The sequence below is a fragment of the Drosophila takahashii genome, chromosome 2L (assembly GCF_030179915.1).
Source record: "Drosophila takahashii strain IR98-3 E-12201 chromosome 2L, DtakHiC1v2, whole genome shotgun sequence".
Taxonomy (NCBI): Eukaryota; Metazoa; Arthropoda; class Insecta; order Diptera; family Drosophilidae; genus Drosophila; species Drosophila takahashii.
In genome coordinates this window covers 35,330,035-35,352,326 of record NC_091678.1, presented here as the reverse complement: position 1 = coordinate 35,352,326, position 22,292 = coordinate 35,330,035, and the positions used below count along the sequence as shown (strand labels likewise).

The 22,292-nt window shown below is 37.2% G+C and overlaps 1 protein-coding gene across 2 annotated transcripts in view; it reads left to right on the top strand.

Annotated features, from left to right (window-relative positions):
* Positions 1–15,929: 15,929 nt before the first annotated feature.
* Positions 15,930–22,292, top strand: part of LOC138912712 (gamma-interferon-inducible lysosomal thiol reductase) — a 130,320-nt gene continuing 123,957 nt past the window's right edge. For both annotated transcript variants that reach the window (XR_011418263.1, XM_070213969.1), the window contains exons 1-2: positions 15,930–16,100; positions 16,193–16,357. Coding sequence is in view for 1 of the 2 variants with exons in the window: in XM_070213969.1 (XP_070070070.1) it covers positions 16,253–16,357 (105 nt within the window). In the remaining variant the exon portion in view is untranslated. The remainder of the gene's footprint in view (positions 16,101–16,192; positions 16,358–22,292) is intronic.

The following is a 22,292-nucleotide window of genomic DNA, read 5'->3' as shown; positions in this document are numbered from 1 at the left end:
AATCGATTTGATGTCTGGATATCAGGAAAAGTTTTAGTTTTAGTGAAATCTCATAAAATATATCCTTTATACACAAGAATATTAGCGCATCATACCGTTTTATTTAAAGAAAACGGAAGTGGTGCTATTATTTTTATCGGCCTCTTTTTGACTTTTTTTCTTAAAATCTGAAAAAATTATGTGTAGACAATATTTTCGATATCCGTATCAATTTTTTAAAATAGGTGGAATACTAATCAAGATAATAAAAAACACTTCTTATATAAAAATACCCGTTTTCCACATATTTTTTTAATATTAAGAACCTGTGACGACGTGGTGCTATTATTTTTTCTCAATGTACATATGTACATATATATGTATGTAACTTAACATGCACCGTATATATACCTACATATATATGTATATATATACCTACATTTGTAAATATACCATATATGATTGGTATACTCATTTTAATACGACATTATGTTGCGCGAACTTATGTCGTTTGACAGTGACATAATTTCGCGGTGGGCGAAATTATGTCGTTTTTTCCTCGGCGGACTTATGTCACTTTAAAACGACATAAGTTCGCCATAAGTAGTTTTTAAACGTCATAATTTCGCGCGAACTTATGTCGTTTAGCAGCGACATAATTCCGCGGCTGGCGAAATTATGTCGTTTTTCTGCGGCGGACTTGTGTCACATTAAAACGTCATAAGTTCGCCACAAGTAATTTTAAACGACACAATTTCGGGCGATCCTATGACGTTTAGCAGCGATATAATTTCGCCAGAAAAAAGGACATAAGTTCGCGGACCAAATGTACTGCGCGGAATTATGTCCGCGGAATTATGACGCTATGCCGTTTTTAAACGTCATAATTTTGCGCGAGCTTATGTCGCTATGTCGTTATCAAACCTCATAAGATCGCGCAAAATTAAGTCGTTTAAAAACGGCGGAATTATGTCGGCGGAATTAAGTCGTCACCCCATCACTCCACAACTTTGCTAAGATGTGAGACGCACAGAGTTCTAGCCGTGGAATACTAAGGGCCGTTTTCTCGTCCGTACTTTAGTTTGCCTGCCGGGACAACGGAGCGATAAACAAAAAATGGTTTACTCGTCCTTATGTTAGCGCAGGTAGGGACAAATTTTGTCTCGGTACCTCATCCAACGTGCAAAATTTGTGCGGTTGGATTGTGCGCAAGTGTTGCCAGACATTTGAGCGTTGTCAATCTGGTTCCACTCTTCATTCGAAAACGGGTGATTCTATTTACAGTTAAATACAAATCAAAACTGTTAATGTCATCCAATTGATTTTAAAATGAATTCCCGAGCGATTTATCTTCAAACTCTGTGGGATATCGTCGAATTGTCTGAAGTGCGAACCTATCGGCGCAGATATCACGACCGAAGAAATTACTTCGAACATTACAGTAATGAAAAATTTGTTAAAAGGGTTCTCTTAAGAAAAAGCGGTAAAATTTGTTTTACAAAAAAATGTTTTGCGACTTGAATTTAAAGTAAAGCAGTAAGTGCATTCATTTTATTTAACTAATTCCATATAATCATAAACCAATATTATCGGGAAACGATAATACATGGGTTAAGCTTCTAATAGCTCTTAGATTCTACGCAAGCGGCAGTTTTCTTATAACTGTAGGCAATTTTTGTGGTGTTAGCGTGGCCACAGCCAGTCGAGTTGTTAAGGGCGTTAATTTTGCTATAGCGTCTTTTTCAAAACAATTTATGAAGAACCGGCGTATTAAAGATCTTCAAGAAAATGTTGTTGATTTTTATAAAATAGCCAAGTTTCCGAAAGTCCAAGATAGGAGCCATGGATTGCACGCATGTAAGAATTCAATCTCCCGGAGGCGATTCCAAAGACACCAGTTCTACAAGAATTGTGTCCTGTTCATCGGTATAATTTTTACCGCGAAACTTTCTTTCTGCCGACATTGTTTTTTATTAGTTTGAAATTTTGTTTATATCATCAGCTGTTAGTATGACTGTTTTATGGTATTTTTCGATAGTTTTTCGATTAATTTTTGACAATTAGTTAACTTTTCTATTGTGGGGCTGACACCCAGTCTCAAATTAGTGCGCCTTTTATTAGGAGTTTTAAATGACGGACGAGAAAACGAAAACTGATTTGCCACCGGGATAAATTTATCCTTCTATTAGCTAAATTTTACTTTGCAGGACGGACGAGAAAACGGCCCTAAGGCTATTGATCGGTGCAACTCTGGATTTGGCTGTTAGCAATCTAACCTTTATCCCCTCTGAGGTCACTGACCTTACCTACAAACAACAACCGTAGGCATCCTCTGACGCGTCCGCAAACCCGTGGATATGATAAGAGCCACCTATCTGAGTACCGACATGTGGAGGGATTTTAAACGTTTCTAAATCTGCAAAGCATGATGACACTGTCTTCCAGCGATGCAGTATGTCGGCGGGTATCTCGTCGTCCCATCCAACTTTTAGCGACCATAATTTTTGAATAAAAATTTTTGCAAGGTAACGACAGGGCAAATGAGTCTTAACGGATCGAACAAACGCGCTGCAAATGAAAGCATGGATCGCTTAGTGGGTGGGTCTTCAAGCTGTAACTTCTGGGCGTTGAATTTGAATGTATGTATTTGGAGGTTTAACGGGTTCACTTTCATACGCCGCTCTAAGGAGAGAAATCGGCGTCGTGCTGTTTCATACGAGGAACCGAGACACGAAGGACTCGATTTGAATGGCAGGCTAACTACAAATTTTCCTGTAGGGTCACGCGAGACGGTATCAGCAAAAGATTTTTCACTCAACACTTGGTCCGGGGTATACAGCTGTGATTTCGTTAAATCTGGTATTCTTTAAATTTCCCAAAACTTTCTTAGTGTGTGATCCAGAATGTTGTCTTCCGTAGCTACTAAAGTAGAGTATAAGATAGATCGATGATGCTACCCAACCAAAGACCGTGTTTTGTAGGGTTGGACCTGAGGGCTTGTAAAAGTAAGGGTCTGCTAGGGGGATATCATTGGGGATCCAATCGGAAGAAATTGCAGTTGCTTCTGGACGATACCCTGAGATCGACGGTAAAATTATGCATTCAACCGCTGCTTCGAAGGAGTTTAGTAGCGACCCAATTGTCGTCTTGACTGCGAAGCTAGCTGAACACGCGGAATTCCCGATGCCAGAGAATTTAGCCTCATGTCGGTGACGCTTTAGTTGCAAATTATTTACCAATTCTTCCGTAAAAAAATTAACCTGAGACCCGGAATCTAGCAAAACTCTTGCGCACAGCTTGGTTCCTGACTGACTTCGAGCCTCCACAAGAGCCGTTGCACGTAAGACGTGATCTATTCTTTGAGGCATAGGTTGACTGTGGCAATTGATTACCAGACGGTACTTGCGAGGCCGATGTATACCGATGAAGAAGTGTGTGGTGATTCTTTTTACATATTCGACAATGAGATGACTGGCATATTGAGACACTATGCCCTCTGCGTAGACAATTAATGCAAAGAGGTGCATTCTTTGCGAATTTGAACTGAGCTTCTACCGAGATATTTGCGAAAGATGTGCAACTTTGAATGAAATGGTCACCTGACTTGCAGATGAAACATTTAGATTTGGATTCTTCGGTAGGTTGAGAAACTGCTAGTGCCGCCTTGCTATATCTAGGCTTGTTCCCTTGTTGACCCTGTTTGGAAGCTCTCCTGCACGTCGTGGATTCCTCAGCCGCTAAGTGTTCATAACGTTTCTTTCCACAACGGAATGGAATCGTAACTTAGTTGTTCTTCCCATCGCGAAAGCGTTTTAGGATCCACTCTAAACATGACAATGTTGCATTGGCTATTGTTTTTCGTTGCCGAGCGAGAGAAGAGATTCAAAGATAGCAGTTACGGTGTCGATGAGCAATCGTAATGCTGCGGCGGATGGCGTGTGCATTGCTGGAATTTCAAGCAAGTGAGATATACTTTTAAATTATATTAGGCACGGATTGTCATAAACTCTGATCAAGGCCGCATGGGCCTTTGCGTAATTTTCTTCTGTGATCTAGTAAGCCTTTACTGTTCCTAACGCATCCTTTTCTAAACAGGATATCAAATGATTGAACTTTTCGACATTGGATAGTGTCTCATCGTTGTGAACCAAGCTATTAAACAAGCCTATAAAATTTTTGAACTCAGCGTAGTTGCCGTCGAATTTTGGAAGTTTCATGTGTGGTAATTAGTATTTAACTGTGGCTTGTTGAAGAATTTAAGCTACTGTTATTGGCGAAGGTAGAATGACGTCTTTCTCCTTCAGACCGATTGCAGTGTGACAGTACTACGGCCTTGGCTGATACACATAAGTCCTCTAACTCCTCTCTACATGATAATTCAATATTAACTGCCTCTAATTGTTGTTGCAAATCAAACGCCTTTCAATGTATCCATTTAAAATACTTAAACGACATTCCATTTGGTACGCATTAGGGGAAGTTTCTTGACTACGAACTGTGGCCTCAATTCTAATGATGTCATTCTTATTCCGCTCAAGCTGTTCCAGCAATTCATTTGTGTCTTCCTCTGTTGAGGGAGTTCTACCAATACGTTTTCGACCTCCACCCATTGTGACCTGCAACGTCTCTTTAGTAGATTATTTCTAACAAGAAATGCCAATGCAATGCTGCTAGTACCGATCGAATGTCTACACTAAAGAATTCTGCTAGGCTATGCGCGATAGAAACAAGGGAGGCAAAAAGTCAGACACAACCAAGGAGCGCGCGAGGAACGAGGCAAATTAGATTATTGAAGACCGTATGTGTATGTGCGCTGATGACTGAATTATAATCAGGGTTCGTAAATATCACTCATTTTAAATATCCCTCTAAAACAAGCCGACTATGATAAAAATAAATAAATATCAATCACGATACAAACAAATTGTCATCTTTGCTCATTTAAATACATATCGCTCACTGATCGAAAAATATTCATTATGAGTGAGGAAAATAAAATGATGAAAAAGTGAGGACAAACAAGAAAGGAAGCTAGCTTTGGCCAGCCGAAGCTTATATATAGTTTAATGATCACTCGGTGCAGTTCCAGGGATTCCATATTCAGCGTGCCTATTAAAATTTGGTTTTTAAGTTGTCAAAAATCAAAACGCCTACTTTCTACAAAGTTACAATGAATTTTCTTATATTTGTTTGCATATTCCTATGGGACCCTTAATATATAGTGGTCCGATCCGGCTCTCTCCGACATATGTACTACCTGCAATAGAAAGAAGACTTTCGGGAGAGTTTCATCGCGAAACTGAGAGACTAGTTCGCATAGAAACGGACAGACGGACAGAAGGACAGACGGACATGGCTAGATAGACTCGGCTATTGGTGCTGATCAAGAATATAAATACTTTATGTGGTCGGAAACGTCTCCTTCACTGCGTTGCAAACATCTGACTGAAATTATAATACCCTCTGCAAGTGTATAAAAATATCCCTCACGTGTGATGAAATGATCATTGACAATATTGCCAAAGACAAATAGCACAACAACTCAAGCGTGTTCGATCTATAATGGGCAAAAATAAAGTATTTAATCGGTGGTAGACTTCACAGAAGATACAAAAGATGTAACCTGCGTTTACAAACATATGAATTGCATTGAAGTCTAGATAATAGAAAAAAGTACTTTAATCAAACTTGGTGTTAGTAGCATTATTTTGGTTATTATTTTTCTCATTTTTTCCTCACAAATGTGGTAAAAATGAGGAAGATGTTTTGAGGAGAAAGCAGTGTAAGCAGTGTGGGATATTTTACGAACCCTGATTATAATATGTGTTTTACAAATGATTATGATAAAGCTTGCTTGTATTTACGTAGACACTTTACCGTCGATGTTAATGCGGATCGCTGTATGGTCGCTCCTGCGATGAGATGCTGATGCTGTCCGGTGACGATTTAGGGTTAGGGACGCAGCCGATGTGCGCTTCCTGTACGAAGTTGGGTTGGAGACTGCTGATGCTCTCCTGCTACAAGGTTGGAATTTCGGGCGTACCGATTGTGCGCACCGACGACGAGATGAGTAGGGCTCTTCAATCTTTGGGTGCTCCACCGACGAAAGACCAAGTTGTTATCACACCGCTCAATGGGTGCCGACGAGATGGAGGTTAGGGACGCATCCAATGTGCACTCCCTCTACGAGGTTATTATACCCGTTACTCGTAGAGTAAAAGGGTATATTGTATTCGTGCAAAAGTATTTAACAGCTAGAAGGAAGCGTTTCCGACCCCATAAAGTATATATATTCTTGAGCAGGGTCACTAGCAGAGTCGATCTAGCCATGTCCGTCTGTGCGTCTGTCTGTCTCTGGGTTTCGCCCTCTCGGCGGGCTCCCACAAAATGCAACGCAATAACTTAGGAAATCTAAATAAATTCGTTAAAAATACTTTAAAAAAATGTTAAAAACTTAAAAAATTAATCTTAAGCATTTGGGCCATAGAATAACCATTTACCAAAAAATCATCTCGATCGGAGCAGCGGTTTATATTTTTTAAATCGAAAAGTTAATTTTAAATGTAGCTCCCAAATTATGGGGGATATCGAAATTTCTTTTAGATTTCTAATTAGGCCCTTTTAAAACCTAAAATTCTGCAAAATCAAAATTTCGAAATTCCAACCACTTTAGAAGTTAATCTTAAGTAAAGCTAATAATTTTTTGCTCTAAATATGGATATTGGAGCTGTTTGGGCCACTGGGGGGACATGTGGGCGCCTACGCAATGGAATACTGTGAAAAATACTCTTATGGTTTAGGCTGTGGTCGTATTTTCCTAAAAATCGGTCTTTCATTTTATAATCTTTAGAGATTTGTTTAAACAATCTGAATTTAATATATGTCTAAATCTAAAAAAATTATATATATTTTCATCGACGATTTAACAAATTAAAATCGCAAGTATTGGAAGAGGCGTATGCAGAAAAATAAACTTGCTCTCCTTTGCCACAATTCGATTTTTGGGAGCAGGCAATTAGAAGAGGGCTATTTTATTATTATACATATTAAACTTCCTTTGGATTTAGTTAATTTAGAAACACCTCATTGCTCTATTTCAAAGCAATGTAATATGACTGCGGTGTTTAAAGATTGTAAGTTTATTGTTTGGGATGAGTGCACCATGTCACATAAAAGTGGGCTTGAAGCCATAAATAGAACCCTGCAAGATATTAATGAGAATACTATGTTGATGGGTGGTATTACAGTCCTGCTAGCTGGAGACTTTCGACAAACCCTTCCTGTTGTGCCACGAGGTGCAAGAGCTGACGAAATAAAGGCCTGTTTAAAATCTTAATTTGTATGGCCACAGATAAAAAAACTAGCGCTCACGAAAAATATGCGAGTGCACTTAAAAGGAGACAGTTCTGCAGGAATTTTTGCCGAAACTCTTTTAAAAATTGGGAATGGCGTCCATCCAACAGTTGATGGAAAAATAGTTATAACATCACGCTTAGGAAATGTAGTCAAAAACGTTCAAGATCTTACATCTAAAATATTTCCTGACATTTCTAACATATCAAGTAAAAGCTTAGATTGGCTATCTGAGCGCGCCATTTTGACAACGAAAAATGAAAGAGCAACCACTATTAATAATTTATTGCTAAACTCATTTGATGGTTCTTCTTCTATAAATCGGTCGACTCTGTTCCTGATGCTGATAATGCTGTTCATTACCCTGTTGAATTTTTAAATTCTTTGAATTCTCCAGGAATTCCTCAGCATAATCTGTCTCTTAGGATTGTAGCACCCGTAATGTTATTGAGAAATTTAAGTCCCCTAAAGTTATGCAATGGGACACGATTGCAGATAAAAGGTCTTCATAAGAATATAATCGAAGCAACATTATTTACGGGATGCGCGAAGGGGAAAACAGTGTTTATACCCAGGATCCCATTAATACCATCCAGTCTGCCGTTTCAGTTTAAAAGGCTACAATTCTCTCTAAAAGTTTGCTTTGCAATAACTATAAATAAATCGCAGGGGCAGACTTTGAAGCTGGCTGGACTAGATCTTAGAGAAGATTGCTTCTCTCATGGACAATTTTATGTCGCATGCTCTAGAGTTAGCTCTGCCAGTAGCCTTAATATTCTCGCTCCTGAAGGATCTTCAAAAAATGTTGTTTACACAGAGGTTTTAAAGTAATCTACTCAAAACTAATTTTAAGCGAACGAAGTCGCGCCGGGTACAGCTAGTAAAAAAATATGTATTTAAATAGGTGCGAATTTACCCTAAGCATAGGGTGGCGAAATTTCCCCAGACAGTACTTTTTTAGAAATAATTATCTTTTTTCCGAAATTAGGCGCGAAGTTAAAAATCACTAACGCAGAAATGCACATTATATCACTGTGTATTATATAAAAAATCGTGTATCTTATTCCCTTTGAATTGTGGCATACAGAAAAAATTTCGTCGAGAACTAAATGTAGCTTTTGAACTGTTAAAACACATTTAATATTATAGCTTAATTATCTTGGCCTTCTGTGCAAAAAAAATGCATTGGTTGTGTCATGCCGTCTTGAGGGACTAAAACATCGAAATGGATACTTAGGCGCATCCAGGAAGTACACTCAGGACAGGACTCAAAGGTCAGAGTGGTCACCGTCAGGACAGCACATGGAATCTACAATCGCCCTATTACCAAGATCGCAGTATTTCCCCTTAACTAAACGCGTCGTTCAGGGGGCCGGTATGTTTCAGAATTAATGCAGTGCAAACTTTGGTTGTTATATTTCATTCAATATTTCCCGCAAAAGAATAGGAAGTACCTTTATTGCTTTGTATCGATATATCGTAAGATAAGTAGGCTTTAACTACCCTGCAGTTCTATTCATCACCTTTTTAGCAGTGAATCACTGCCAAAAATTGAGCACCAAGCGCTCAATCTGAAAAATAGCGATGATTTTAGCATGGGTATGTCGTAGGGGTTCATAGCTGCCAGAAACCGGCGCTTATTCATCACCTGTTCATCACCATTTTTCATCGCCTAATTCACTAAATTCAGCGCCTTTTCGGCGCCTTCATCGCATTTTCATCACCTGTTCATCACCAATTTTCATCACCTATTCAGCGCTTATTTTTATCAAAATTATTTTGAATTTTATCGCCTTTATCATTAGCTTTATTTCTTTTCATATAATTTACCTACATAATTTTTTTTTATATTTTCATATTTTTACATTAAAAAAAGAGATTTTTACCAACTACGGTGACTTGTGGGGGTCTTCGGCTCATTCTCAGCTTCGGGAGTCTTGGTGAGCCGCCTTTTCGCGCATGGAAATTTTTCACGCAAATCCGAGTCTTCTCCGGAGGCTCTGTAGGCTCAACCTGATCAATGTGATCTGAATTTGGAAAAGATATATTTATCCCTTGTAGAGGGTATTATAATTTCAGTCAGATGTTTGCAACGCAGTGAAGGAGACGTTTCCGACCACATAAAGTATATATATTCTTGATCAGCACCAATAGCCGAATCTATCTAGCCATGTCCGTCTGTCCGTTTCTATGCGAACTAGTCTCTCAGTTTTAAAGCTATCGCGATGAAACTCTTCCGAAAGTCTTTTTTCTATTGCAGGAAGTACATATGTCGGAGCGAGCCGGATCGGACCACTATATCTTAAGGCTCCCATAGGAATATTCAATTCATTGTAACTTTGTAGGATGTAGGCGTTTTGATTCTTGACTACTTAAAGACAAAATTTAAATAAATAGAAACGCTGAATCAGGAATCCCTGGAACTGCACCGAGTAAGCATTCTTTAATCTACAAGGGTATATAAGCTTCGGCTGGCCGAAGGTAGCTTCTCTTCTTGTTTTTTAATATTATATGATGAAACAAGAATGATAAAAACTTAGCAGGGCAGGAATAAGATCCTTCGGGGCTGTTAAACAAAATGATCTCATCTGAAATTATATTGTTTATGCACCTTGTAATATCAGCTTAACCTAAAAACATTAAAAATATAACATACATAAATATTTTAAAAATGAGACATATTAATTTTGACAAGACAAAGTTTTAATATCCTTGAAAATTACTTACCTAAAAATTTATTCTTGATTAATAGCACTTTGGTTTGAGCTCAAAACAACGTATCACAGTTAAAACGCCATTGAAAACCGTGGAAAAATGGCGCCTACCTTTGAGAAATAGAAAAAGAGCACTGAGCGAAAAAAACAACATATGCAATTTCAATCTCTCTTGTTGTTCTCTTTCCTTTGTCACGCTTGCCTTAGGCGCTTGCCTAATTTGTCTTGAGAGAGATTTGAGAGAGATTGAGAGAGAGAATCGGCTCCGTCGGCGACACTGTTGGCCTAGTGATCATTTTGACGAAAATTCATCACCTGTTCCTCACCATTTTTAGGCGCTTATTCACTGCTATTTCACCACCTAAATGTCGTAGAGAGAGAGAGATTTAGAGAGAGGGGGTTGGTAAGAGAGTCGATTCTGCCGAGGTTCTGCCGGCGCTATTTAAGCGCTCGGGCTGACTTCGGTAACTGCATGGTATGTATGCTCATCCCTAAAAATAAATGAAGCCATTGAAAATACGCGTGATTACGATTATAAACAGTCCACCACTTGCCTTATTTGCGAACAACAGTTTCAGAAGTAAGTGAAAACAGGTTTTTCGAGCATTCAGAGCTGGCAACATAAATTCAGAGATGTCAATCCCCACACAGGACAGTGACAATACAACCGAAAATACAAAGAAAAATTGTATGGGAAGGAAAAAGTCGGTAGATACAATAAAAATACAATCACTGGAAAAGTCTAAATAACTTTAAAAATACTACAGCACAATATACAATCAATGAAAAACAATAAAAATTATTTTGATTTTTTTCTAAATGACAAAAAGTTAGCGTACCTTTACTACAAGAAGGTTTTTCACACGATTTTTCTTTTAGAAAAATAGTCAACTCTCAACTTTTAAAAAAACACAGAGAAGATGGCTACGGAATGGTAGCCACAGCTTTTAAAAATTAAATATTTAGAGCCTCAGATAACTCTATCTATCTTAATTATAACAATCTGATAGATAAACTGGATTCTTTTGAGAATGTCATCGTATCTGCCGACTTTAAGGCACGATCCAGTGACCTTTTGGATCGCGTAAACAGTAGGAAAGGCTTCTTTTTAGCGCATCCAATGCTAGACGCTGGATACAAACTGGTAAACTCCAGGTGTCCCACGTTCAGAAGACACATTGACTCGGAAGAGGGGTCAATCCTTGATCTAACTTTTGTAAAGGGAATTCAAATAGTCAAATGGAAATGCGACACCTTTTTTTTGGGTGGCAGTCATCATCATCTGTGGGTCTGTGACTACAAGCGCATCTGCAGCTCAGTCGGGTGTAGGGGTGAAGGGAAGGTCTGCCGCAAGCAAGGCCGGGATGGACAGGTACGAGGAGAGGAAATCTGCCGCGGCCAAAGACAGGCGAGAAGCAACATCACCACCTCAGCGGAGTGGCTTAAGAAACTGGACTGGGCTAAGTCGGTGTTTCCCAATTTCGTACTGAAGAGACCGATGGAGGACCCTAAAAATCCTAAACGGAATCGCTCCCAGGAAATTGCGGCTCAAAATGCATCGAATAAAATTCGCAAGCACGTGCCAGTCGCGACGAATAAAAGATTCGCAGAAATGGCCAAGGACAATATCCTTCTAGGAGTCCTGGACCAAGGCGACACAGAAGGAAGAATACCGAGGAACCAGTGGAAGTGGGTAGCGTTGAGGTGATAGTGTGCGAAGGGGCTAGGTCGGCAGAGCTACTGAAAGAAGCCGTATGTAGACTGGGTGAGGTCTACCCGGGTGCCCAGCTAGTCGCGGTTGACTGGCCTCCATTAAGGAGTCGGAGAAGAACCTCTCTATGCTGCAGAGATGCAACCGAAGCCTGCCGTCCTCCGACTGGAAGGTGGCTCGGAGACGCAGGGCCCATTGCGTCAGGTCCTGCTAATCCTGAATAAGGACTCAGCCACACCCATTGAGGCTATGCACGGAGAGCTCAACTTCGGTTGTAGCTTGGTGCGTATCCGGGTGTATAAGTCGGACAACAAACAGAAGGACGAGCCTGGGGTCGAAGAGAACGAAGACTGCGAGTCGGTAGTATCCGATGCATCTCTTCTCCAGGGCTTCAGCAAGCTGGGTAATGCTGGTACCGACTCCATGAGTGCGGACCACGAAGATGACCTGGAAGCTGCCGTGAAGGTGATAGAGGCGAATCTGCTCGATGTCTCTAGCGGTCGTGCAGATAAACCTCCGCCAGTGTAAAGCAGCCTCCGCTGCCCTTATGCTTCGTCTAGCGAGAGACACATGGTTACTTTTTGGCACAAGTTGGCATCAAATTTGTTATAATCTACAACAGACGGGTTAGCAGGTTAGCTTTTTTCTACTTTTGGACAACATCAATAAACGCACACAAAGATCACATTACCAAACATGAACAAAGACTTTTTTAATACAAATATTCTACATACCTTTGGCTTTCTTTTCCATAATTTTAGTACTTTAGTAATTCGCTCGTAAGTAAACAAAATATTTACCGCGCTTTTTAGTTTCGCACGCATGCAATCAAACATCTGACTTTGAAAGGCTGCCAAAATTTCAGGGATGCATCAAAACAATTAATCTTTTTGATTCATTTTAGTCAAAGTATATACTATTGAAATTTTATTATTAAAAAAGGTTTAATTTCTATGAAACATTTTAAATTTTCTTCGAAAAATCGGCTCGCTGGCCCAATGTGCAGTGGGTGGCCCGAGCGCCTTGGCTGTGCCTTCCGATGCCTTTAGTGCTGAGGCGGACGTATCGGCGGCCGGCTTTCTGCCACTCGACATCCCCAAATTTGGGATGCGGCCTTTTCTGGACCGTGCCGGTGCGAGTGATGGAACCAGTGCTCAGCGTTTCTGTGGGTTTCTTAAGAGTTCCCGTCTCCGTTTTTTGTTTTGTTGCCGAACGCCCACACCTTTAAAGATTTTCGAGAAGTATAAATGCAATTTTGTTGTGTATATGTATACCTATCGAAATGTAGAAGACATTTTTCAAAATGGACCATGTATAAAAAAAATATGCGCAATCAAAATGTTATATATCCATCTCCCTCGCACTCCCTTTAGCTGAGTGACGGGTATTAGATAGTCGGGACACCCACCCGACTATAGCGATCTCTCTTGTTGAAGTGAAACTACTTTAGGCGCGTTATGCATTTTCGTGGACGGAGTAAAACCAATTCATGACCGTCACGAAAATCGTACATCTACCGTTATTTTCTTCACCGCTGACGAACGTCCACTTGTCCACTTCTTTCCTCTCTTCGCTCTGAGCGCGCTCGCACATGGTGCGAGTATTAGGAAGTATTTCCAAAATTAGGAAGTTCTATGTTCAAAAACAACCAAGATATAATTTATTTAAAGTCTTTTATTATTCCTATGAGAGCTATAAAATATAGTTGTCCGATCCGGCTCGTTCCGACTTCTATACTACCTGCAAAATAAAGAATATTTTTGGGAAAGTTTTAGCCCGATAGCTTTAAAACTGAGAGACGGATGGACAGACACACAGATGGACAGACCGACATGGCTAGATCGACTCGTCTAGTGATGCTGATCAAGACTATATATACTTTATAGGGTCGAAAAAGTGTCCTTCTGACTTCCGTCTGTCTGTCTGTCCGTATTAACGCTGAGATCTCGGAAACTACAAAAGCTAGAAGGTTGAGATACCCCACACATATTCTTGGGCCTCCTACGCAACGCAAGTTTATTTCAACCGAGCGCCTCGCCCCCTCTAACGCCCAAAATCGCCCACTAACGATTTTAAATGAGTCCTGCGCCCACATCTTAAAAGATTTCTGAGAAGTATAAATGCAATTTTGTTGTGTCTATTTATACCTATCGAAATGTAGAAGACATTTTTGAAATCGGACCATTCATTAAAAAGTTATACGCAATCAAAAGTGTTTATATATCTATCTCCCTCGCACTCCCTTTAGCTGAGTTACAATTATTAGGTAGTCGGGACACCAACCCGAGTACAGCGTTCGCACTCCCTTTAGCTGTGTGACGGGTATTAGATAGTCGGGACACCAACCCGACTATAGCGTTCTCTCTTGTTTTTTTTTTTTTGGTCCCTCGGTTTATTTTATATGATTTTTTTGTAAGATTACGGGGGTTGCGGGGGCCTTTTTGGCAGCACGTTGTTTTTTTTTATGCTTCGGCAGTTCGCAGCACTTACGAACTTCAACAGAAGCAGAGCGAGAGAGTAGTGAGTAGAGAGAGAGTCATTTGAAGCGAAAGAGAGGCGGTCAATGTTTTTTTTCCGGTTAGGAAACACTTGATCAAAATTGTACTTTTCGGATACCAGAACGGATTATCTAATGGATGCGATTCTAAGTCAAAGTGTGTTTTAAATTTAAAAAAAAAATTTGGGTTGTTTTTCAAGGGGAAAGCAGGGAAAAACTTTCAGTCGTAACATTTGCATGTGAGAAACGAAATGACACACACACACATAGATAAATCGACATGTGATGATTAAAGTAGGATAAAATAACGGATCACCTAATGGATGCTATTCTAAAGACGGGGGGCGCACAAAGAAAATTGTTGGAAAAAGTCTTTTTTAAAATTACACACACAGTTTTTACCCAAAAGGAGTTGGAGCTTTGTTTTTTTTTTAATTTTCCTTATTTCCGGAAATATTTAACCCAGCCGACATTGGGGCACTTCTGTTTTGTTTACCTACCGATCCAGCGAGCGGATCTGTTTTTCGCGTAAAGCATTTTGGCCGTAGCCTTTCATAGGTATTTGTGTGTTATTTTTTATATATTCTTTTTTATGTTTTTAAGGTTTTTGGGGGTTAGATCTGTTCAAAATAAACGGTGAAAAGAGTAAGAGTTTTTCTCTGAATCCGCTTAGCTAACCAAAACTATATAATTAGGCTACCAGAACGGTGGAGTTAAGGTGGGAATAAGGTGAGGTAATATTAGGGTTAATGCGGTGTTAAGGTAAGGTATGTTATAGTTTGAAGGATTAGAATATTAGTGCGTTTTAGGTGGGTTTACTGTTTATCTAAGGTTCCGCGGGATTTTACTCTCATATTAATTTGAATTTGAATATATGTAAAAATCTGCAATAAATGCTTTGCTAATAGTAGCGGACAACGTCGCTTCGGGTATTGCTTTTAATACAATAAATAGATTAAGAAAATAGTTTAAAAACATATCTGAACGTTTTTAACATGTCCTACAACGAGTACGCATGCACATTGCTGACTGGGGGGCCTAACCTCCCGTACCCAACACTCCGCTCTTACAACGCCTCTGCCTAGCCAATATTAATATGAAAAATTTGTAAACAAAACCAAATTTGTGCTGTTTTTGGTAATTCATAGCAACTTAAGAACTTTATAGGAGTACAAAGCACACTTTTAATTAATATTAGTTATATTTTCGAAGTGCAGAACATATTTTGACACTTTGCTGCAAACATTGAGGTTTTCGTACGCACAACAGCTTACATTTTGGCCCACACGTAGCAACCTGCTTGCGAACGCTTTTCCGCTCATAACAAACTACAAATAATTAAAAACAAACCCAAAAAACAATGAGCTGAAGCATTATTTCATTTTTTCCCGCCATCGATTTGATTTGTTCTCGCTGTCATCGTTCCAATTTTCACAGTCAAGAGGAAGAATTCAGAGTTGCACCGAGAAAACTATCGCTTAAAAGAGCCCGTCAAAGTCCGTCAAAATTGGATGGTGGACTAACTGGGAAATTTTCGGAACGGCAAAACCTTACGGACCATCCGTTCAACGGATGGTAGATAGTGGATGGAGCTCTGTGGGAAGACCCTATAAATGACGTTTCTTGAAACTGGAATGGTAATTTTTTTCTTGGTAGATGGTATTTTTTATCGTTTTCTGTGTGGTCAAGCTGAAAGCAAAAGAACAAAAACAAACGAAAATTTCAGAGCTTCAACTTCATTTTTAAATTGAATACATACCGGTCCCAGAAAGAAGCATTTAAACTGTTAATAGGATTAAAGAATTTCTGAACATTAAACAAATTTCGAACATTCGTGCGCCAAGAGGCATGTATGGTTTAAATACAAATGTATATGATTGGAGTTTCGCAATTTCCTTTACTAATGGCTTAATTATTCTTTAATGACTTTATTTTTAGGCTGCTACGGTTTTATTTTATGAAAACTCCACATCATTTAAAAGCTAGTAAATCGTTGAAATGGTTCCGACACGTAAGCGTATTCTTATAATACTATGTGTGGTCGTTGTATTAGTTTGTTTGTTGAGAATATTATTCTGGAATTCACCTCTGCCAGGTTTAACCGTAAGTACTTATTTTATTATTTATTTGCTTTTTTAAAGCTGGTTTTTTCGAGTGTCAGTTAAAGTGATAAGACTAAGGTTGAATTAGTGGTTACAGAGGCTTTTTGAAAAAAATCTGTTTAAAAAAAAGTGTTATACCTTTGCAGAGAGTAGTACACATATTGTGCTAGTCAGAAGTTTGCAATGCAATGAAGGTGACGTTTCGGACCACATAAAAAACATATGTAATGTAATGTAATTTAATATACAGTGGCTCGCAGCTTATTTCGTGCAGAGACATATTTTAATTTAAAAGTTGTCTATCCGATAAACTATTAAAGGTATCAACAAAATATAAACGCAGTCTTATTTGGTAGAATTCTAAGATATTATATCGTAATCTACGCTTAACAATTTTTTAAAAGAACATTTAAAATTAAGCATAAACTGAAAATATCGACTTTTTTGATGCTGCAGCTTATTTCGTGCAACAACTTTATGTTCGTTTTATTCGTAAGTTGTTTATTTTTAGAAGGTTTTTCTACTTCTACATTGTTTTGAACATTATAAATAAAGTATTTTAAACGTTCGAAGGATTTAAATACAGTTAAAAAAAAAATTATAAAGAAATTTAAAAAATTACTCAACTTTTGAAAATTTAATGGCCAAAACATCAAAAAAACTTGTTAAATTATTTAACAAATCACAGAATCTGTTGATTTACGACTTAGATTTTCAAAATATGTAATCCAAAGCTTCATATGAGTAAATTGAGTGGTGTGAATGGTCCCAAAATGCATTCTTTATAACTCTAAGGAAAGTAGAGCCGAAGAAAATTATCCAAAAAGTTAAAAAAATTTACATATACGGTACCTAAAATTAGCTAGTCTTGATCAGAAAAGAATGGTCTAACAATGTTATGTGGAAACCATTCGCGTCCTAAAGCGAGATCTTACACTTATTGACCAATCAAGTTGAAATATGCTACTTATCACATTTAAGAACAATCTAAGCATATTTAAATAGGCTATAAAGCACGTCATTCGTCCCATTTTCATTTGGAATCATTTTTTTTATTTATTAGAGTGCTCACTGACTAATTATAGTTACTATTAAACGCATTTTATGTGCTTTCAACGGAGTTCTGATTCTTACCACACCCACCTAAAAACTAAGGCTAAGCAAAGTGTCAGCACTGATATAGGTTGGGCATGTTCTGAGGTTACTGAGGGTGGAAGAATTTTTTTTCCTTTAATGATGAATGATTTAAACATTTATCTTCCACATTAAATAAAAAAAATTATCAAAAAATTTATAAAACTAGGCAAAAAAATTAGTTTTAAGTTTTACCAGGGCACCGAACCACAGTAAATATTCGGTTTTTGCATTCCTGGGATATAAAAAATGCATCTTTCGTGATAAATTTAGTTTCCCAATTATATAATTTTAATTAAAGAATAAAATTGTTGACTGTCAAGAATAACCTGATTCTTATTTTATTTTTAAGGATTTTTTTTCAATAAAATACAATTTTAAGCACGTTAATTACGTAATATACTAAATTATCCAAAGATATTCGCTTTTTCTGGTGATAATATGTTTTGAAGATATTACCAAACATAACAAAAGCCCCACAACATTTTTCATAAAAGTTTTAACATATATTTTAAGGATTTTGTTGCGTACACGAAATAAGCTGCGACTTGTAAAAAGCTACTTTTATTGAAATTTGTTCGATTTAAGTATTACCTAACAGAATAAAAAAAATAATAAAATGGTTTAATTTAAATTAGTATAACACTGAATAAAGCTGCAAAGAAATTTATTTAATATCTATTTTACTTTATGAGTAATACGACTTATAAGTTTTATTTAAGCTCTGCACGAAATAAGCTGCGAGCCACTGTATCTAATTTTGTTATGTTATGTTAAGGAGGGGGCAGGGTTGTTAACAGCAAAAAATCAACTAACTTTGCGATTTTTTCAATTATAACTGGTTAGATGGATTTACTTTGCAAGCATTTTCTATCGAGGAAGTCACTATTTAGTGACTTCTAGAAGATAAAAACGATCGCGATATCGCATTCGGATCGCCGAAGTCAGGAAAAAATGTTCCACTACGGCGACACTTCCCGAAATCACTTCTAAGTAACTTCTAGAAGTCACTTCCAGAAGTGACTTGCCGCCATAGTGAAACGTTTCTTCCCGATTAGGGAGACTTCGGTGATCCGAATGAGATATCGTGCAACTGTCGCCGAAGACCCTTTCCCAATTCAAAATGGTTTAAAGAAAAATATGTATGTTGTACTCATTTTTATTCTTTCAACACATTTTTTAATTTTGTAGGGGAGTGTAAGGTAATTTGACGAGTAGGGTAATGTGACGAACTCGTCGAATCTCACATATGACGTCACGTTAAAAATTCCAAATAAATGTAGTCGTCTCCTCTTATCGTGTCAACAATGTTTCTACAGTAATATTATTAAGAAGTCCCGTAATTTGTTTGTGTGGTAATTTTTTCTAAAAAGGTGGTGCACAAACTAGCAAACCTATTCAATTTATTTGTGTTTCAGCAGTGCCAGAGCGAAGATGATTGAATAATACAATCAGATAAATATATGCTTATACAAATGAGATCTTAATCAACAGTTTTTGGTACTTGGCGTTTTTTTTGTTGGCGCCGTTTGAGAGTGACACCGTTTTTGCTCCAAGTGTACCTTGTAGGGCATCGTGACGACCTTTTATATGATATGGTGACAAATATTTTAAAAAACTCTAATATTACCTGATAACATTAAATGCTGCAGTTTTATTGTAGTTTTGTATTGATTTTAGTCGTGCCGTCAGTTGGATAGGATGGCTCACGACCAGGGATCGCACGTAAGAATTACTTTTTTAAAAAAAATGATAAATAAGTCTTATTTTTCAATTTTTATTATAAAAGTTGACAAATAACTCTTATGCTTCAATTTTGTTGATTTTTATAATAAAAATTGAAGCATAAGAGTTATTTGTCAACTTTTATAATAAAATAAAGATTGAATTTAAATAACTCTTGAACTGTGGGGTACATTGGTTTAAAATTTATATATGTATAATCTACGCTTTAATACCTTTCTGTTGATATGCCATATGTCCCCAACATATTTTTTATAATAATAATATTTTTTACATCATCAAAACATATGGGACATATGGCATATCAACAGAAAGGTATTAAAGCGTAGATTATACATATATTAATTTTAAACCAATGTACCCCACAGTTCAAGAGTTATTTCAATTCAATTTTTATTATAAAAGTTGACAAATATTTGTTGATTTTTATAATAAAAATTGAAGCATAAGAGTTATTTGTCAACTTTTATAATAAAAATTGAAAAATAAGACTTATTTGTCAATTTTTTTAAAAAAGTAATTCTTACTTGCGATCCCTGCTCACGACAAAAGCTGTGGGATTTAACTTCGATGGATTTTCGAATCATACTTTTACAAAAATATGCTCAGTAGATGTAGGCAACTTTCTGCTTTTACACTTTTAAAAAATAATGATTTTTGGTAAAGTTGCATTAAAAAACAAATCGTTCGTCACATTACCCTACAATTTTTAAAAGTGCAAAAAAAGTGCCAAACGCTGTAGGATTTAGCTGCGTTGGAATTTCCAATCGTACTTTCACAGAAATATGCTCAATGGATGTAAGCAACTTTTTGCTTTTACACTTTTAAAAAAATTGATTTTTGTAAAAATTACATTAAACAAGAAGGGAAGCTACCTTCGGCTAGCCGAAGCTTATATACCCTTGTAGATTAAAGAATGCTTACTCGGTGCAGTTCCAGGGATTCCAGATTCAGCGTTTCTATTTATTTAAATTTTGTTTTTAAGTAGTCAAGAATCAAAACGCCTACTTCCTACAAAGTTACAATGAATTTTCTTATATTTGTTTGAATATTCCTACGGGAGCCTTAAGATATAGTGGTCCGATCCGGCTCTCTCCGACATATGTACTACCTGCAATAGAAAGAAGACTTTCGGGAAAGTTTCATCGCGATGGCTTTAAAACTGAGAGACTAGTTCGCATAGAAACGGACAGACAGACAGACGGACATGGCTAGATAGATTCGGCTATTGGTGCTGATCAAGAATATATATACTTTATGTGGTCGGAAACGTCTCCTTCACTGCGTTGCAAACATCTGACTGAAATTATAATACCCTCTACAAGGGTAAAAAAATCGAACCGTTCGTCACCTTACCCTACACTTCCCTATATAAATAGAAAAGTATTGCGGCATATGAGCACAGTCCCTAAGCTTGTAGGAAATGGTGTTATATTGTTTTATTTAATTTTAGTTCCGTCTTCCGTCTATGAAAGTGTATAAAATTGTCTATAATAATCGGAGAAGGTATTTACATAGCTTTTATAATCAAATAAGTGGAGTATAGTTAAGTTTTTGGTTTGCCCAGAGTTTCACGCCAAGTTATTTCCTTTTGCTTTCGCATGACACGCTTAAACATAGTTTTCTTCGACCACTTTTTTTTTGATGTAAATAAATGTTGAAGTTTCTTTATATTCCACCGTACGCGGTATATAATATTTAAGAAATAACATGTTCACTCCGCATTTCATCACAAAGACAGAAATTCTAAATAAATCGCACTGAACACAATGAAATCTCGAAACGAACTGACTCTTGAATTCAAAATACAAAGTGTCAAATGTGTTCTATCGCCACTCTATCGTCTAGAAGTGCCTCAGAATTTACTTCTTCGCGATTCGAACCCTTTTTGTTTTCGGGATATGTTTTCTATCGTCTAGAAGTGCCTTAGAAGTTGTCCACGATCGTTCTATCGTATTTCTTCCGTTCAGAAGTGACTACAGTGTTGCCAGATGAAAATTCAGCTTTCCCCCTGAAAAATCTCAAACAGTCGAAATTTGCCCCTAAAAAATTCAGTTTTCCCCTTAAATTCAAAAAATCAATAACATATACAATAAATTAGAAATATGACGTTGTAGAAATGTTAAGATTGTAAAAATCTGTGTACTCGAAAGGAAAGTCGTGTGAAGTATTAATTTTTTGACAATTTTGAAATGTTTTAGGAAGTCACAATGTTTTGGTGTTTTTTCTAAACATTTGGGTAATAAAATTTCCGGAAAAGAACCCTAAATTTTCCCCCTAAAAATTTCTCCCTCCTAAAAACCCCTAAATCTAGGGGAAAACCCCTGATCTGGGAACACTGAGTGACTAAGAAGTGACTTCATCGCGATAGATGTATATTTTGTTTTTGTAAAATGTGTTATGTCGTGTTTCTATCTTCCAGAAGTTACTAAGAAGTAGGGATGTCAAATATTTTTAAAATATCCTATCGATGATATATTTTTCTTAAGAAAAATATCAATATGATATTTAAGGGGTTATATACCTTTTTTGAGCGAAAAAATTGAGGGAACTTTGGATTTTTTTTTTGGTGTGTAGCAATTATTTTATGACAGTGAAGTTATTATTTATTGATAGTACATGTTCTTATCGAAACAACAAGCCTTTGTTCTTGAAAAAATATAAATAATTTACGAAGTTATGGCAATTCTTTCGGAACCCTTTTTTTTTTATAGCGGCTTGCGGTGACCACGATGGAAGTCCAGCAGGTCAACTGATATCAAAAAACCAAAAATTTTTAGTTAGTATAGTATTATTTTCAGTTCGTGAACGATTACTTTTAAGAATATTTCCTTTTTTCTGCATACAGTAACAATTTTTCCAAAAAGTTGATTTTTCAAGTTCTAAAAATTTTATTTAAAAATTCTGATCTGCGAAATTAAAATTGGCGCATAAAAACTGAATCGTTCACGAACTCGGCACAATCATTACGAATAATTTTAAAAAAAATTGAAGAAGATCGATCAAATAGTTTTTGCGCAATCGTGGTCACAGCGAAGGCACTTTTGGAAAAACACGAC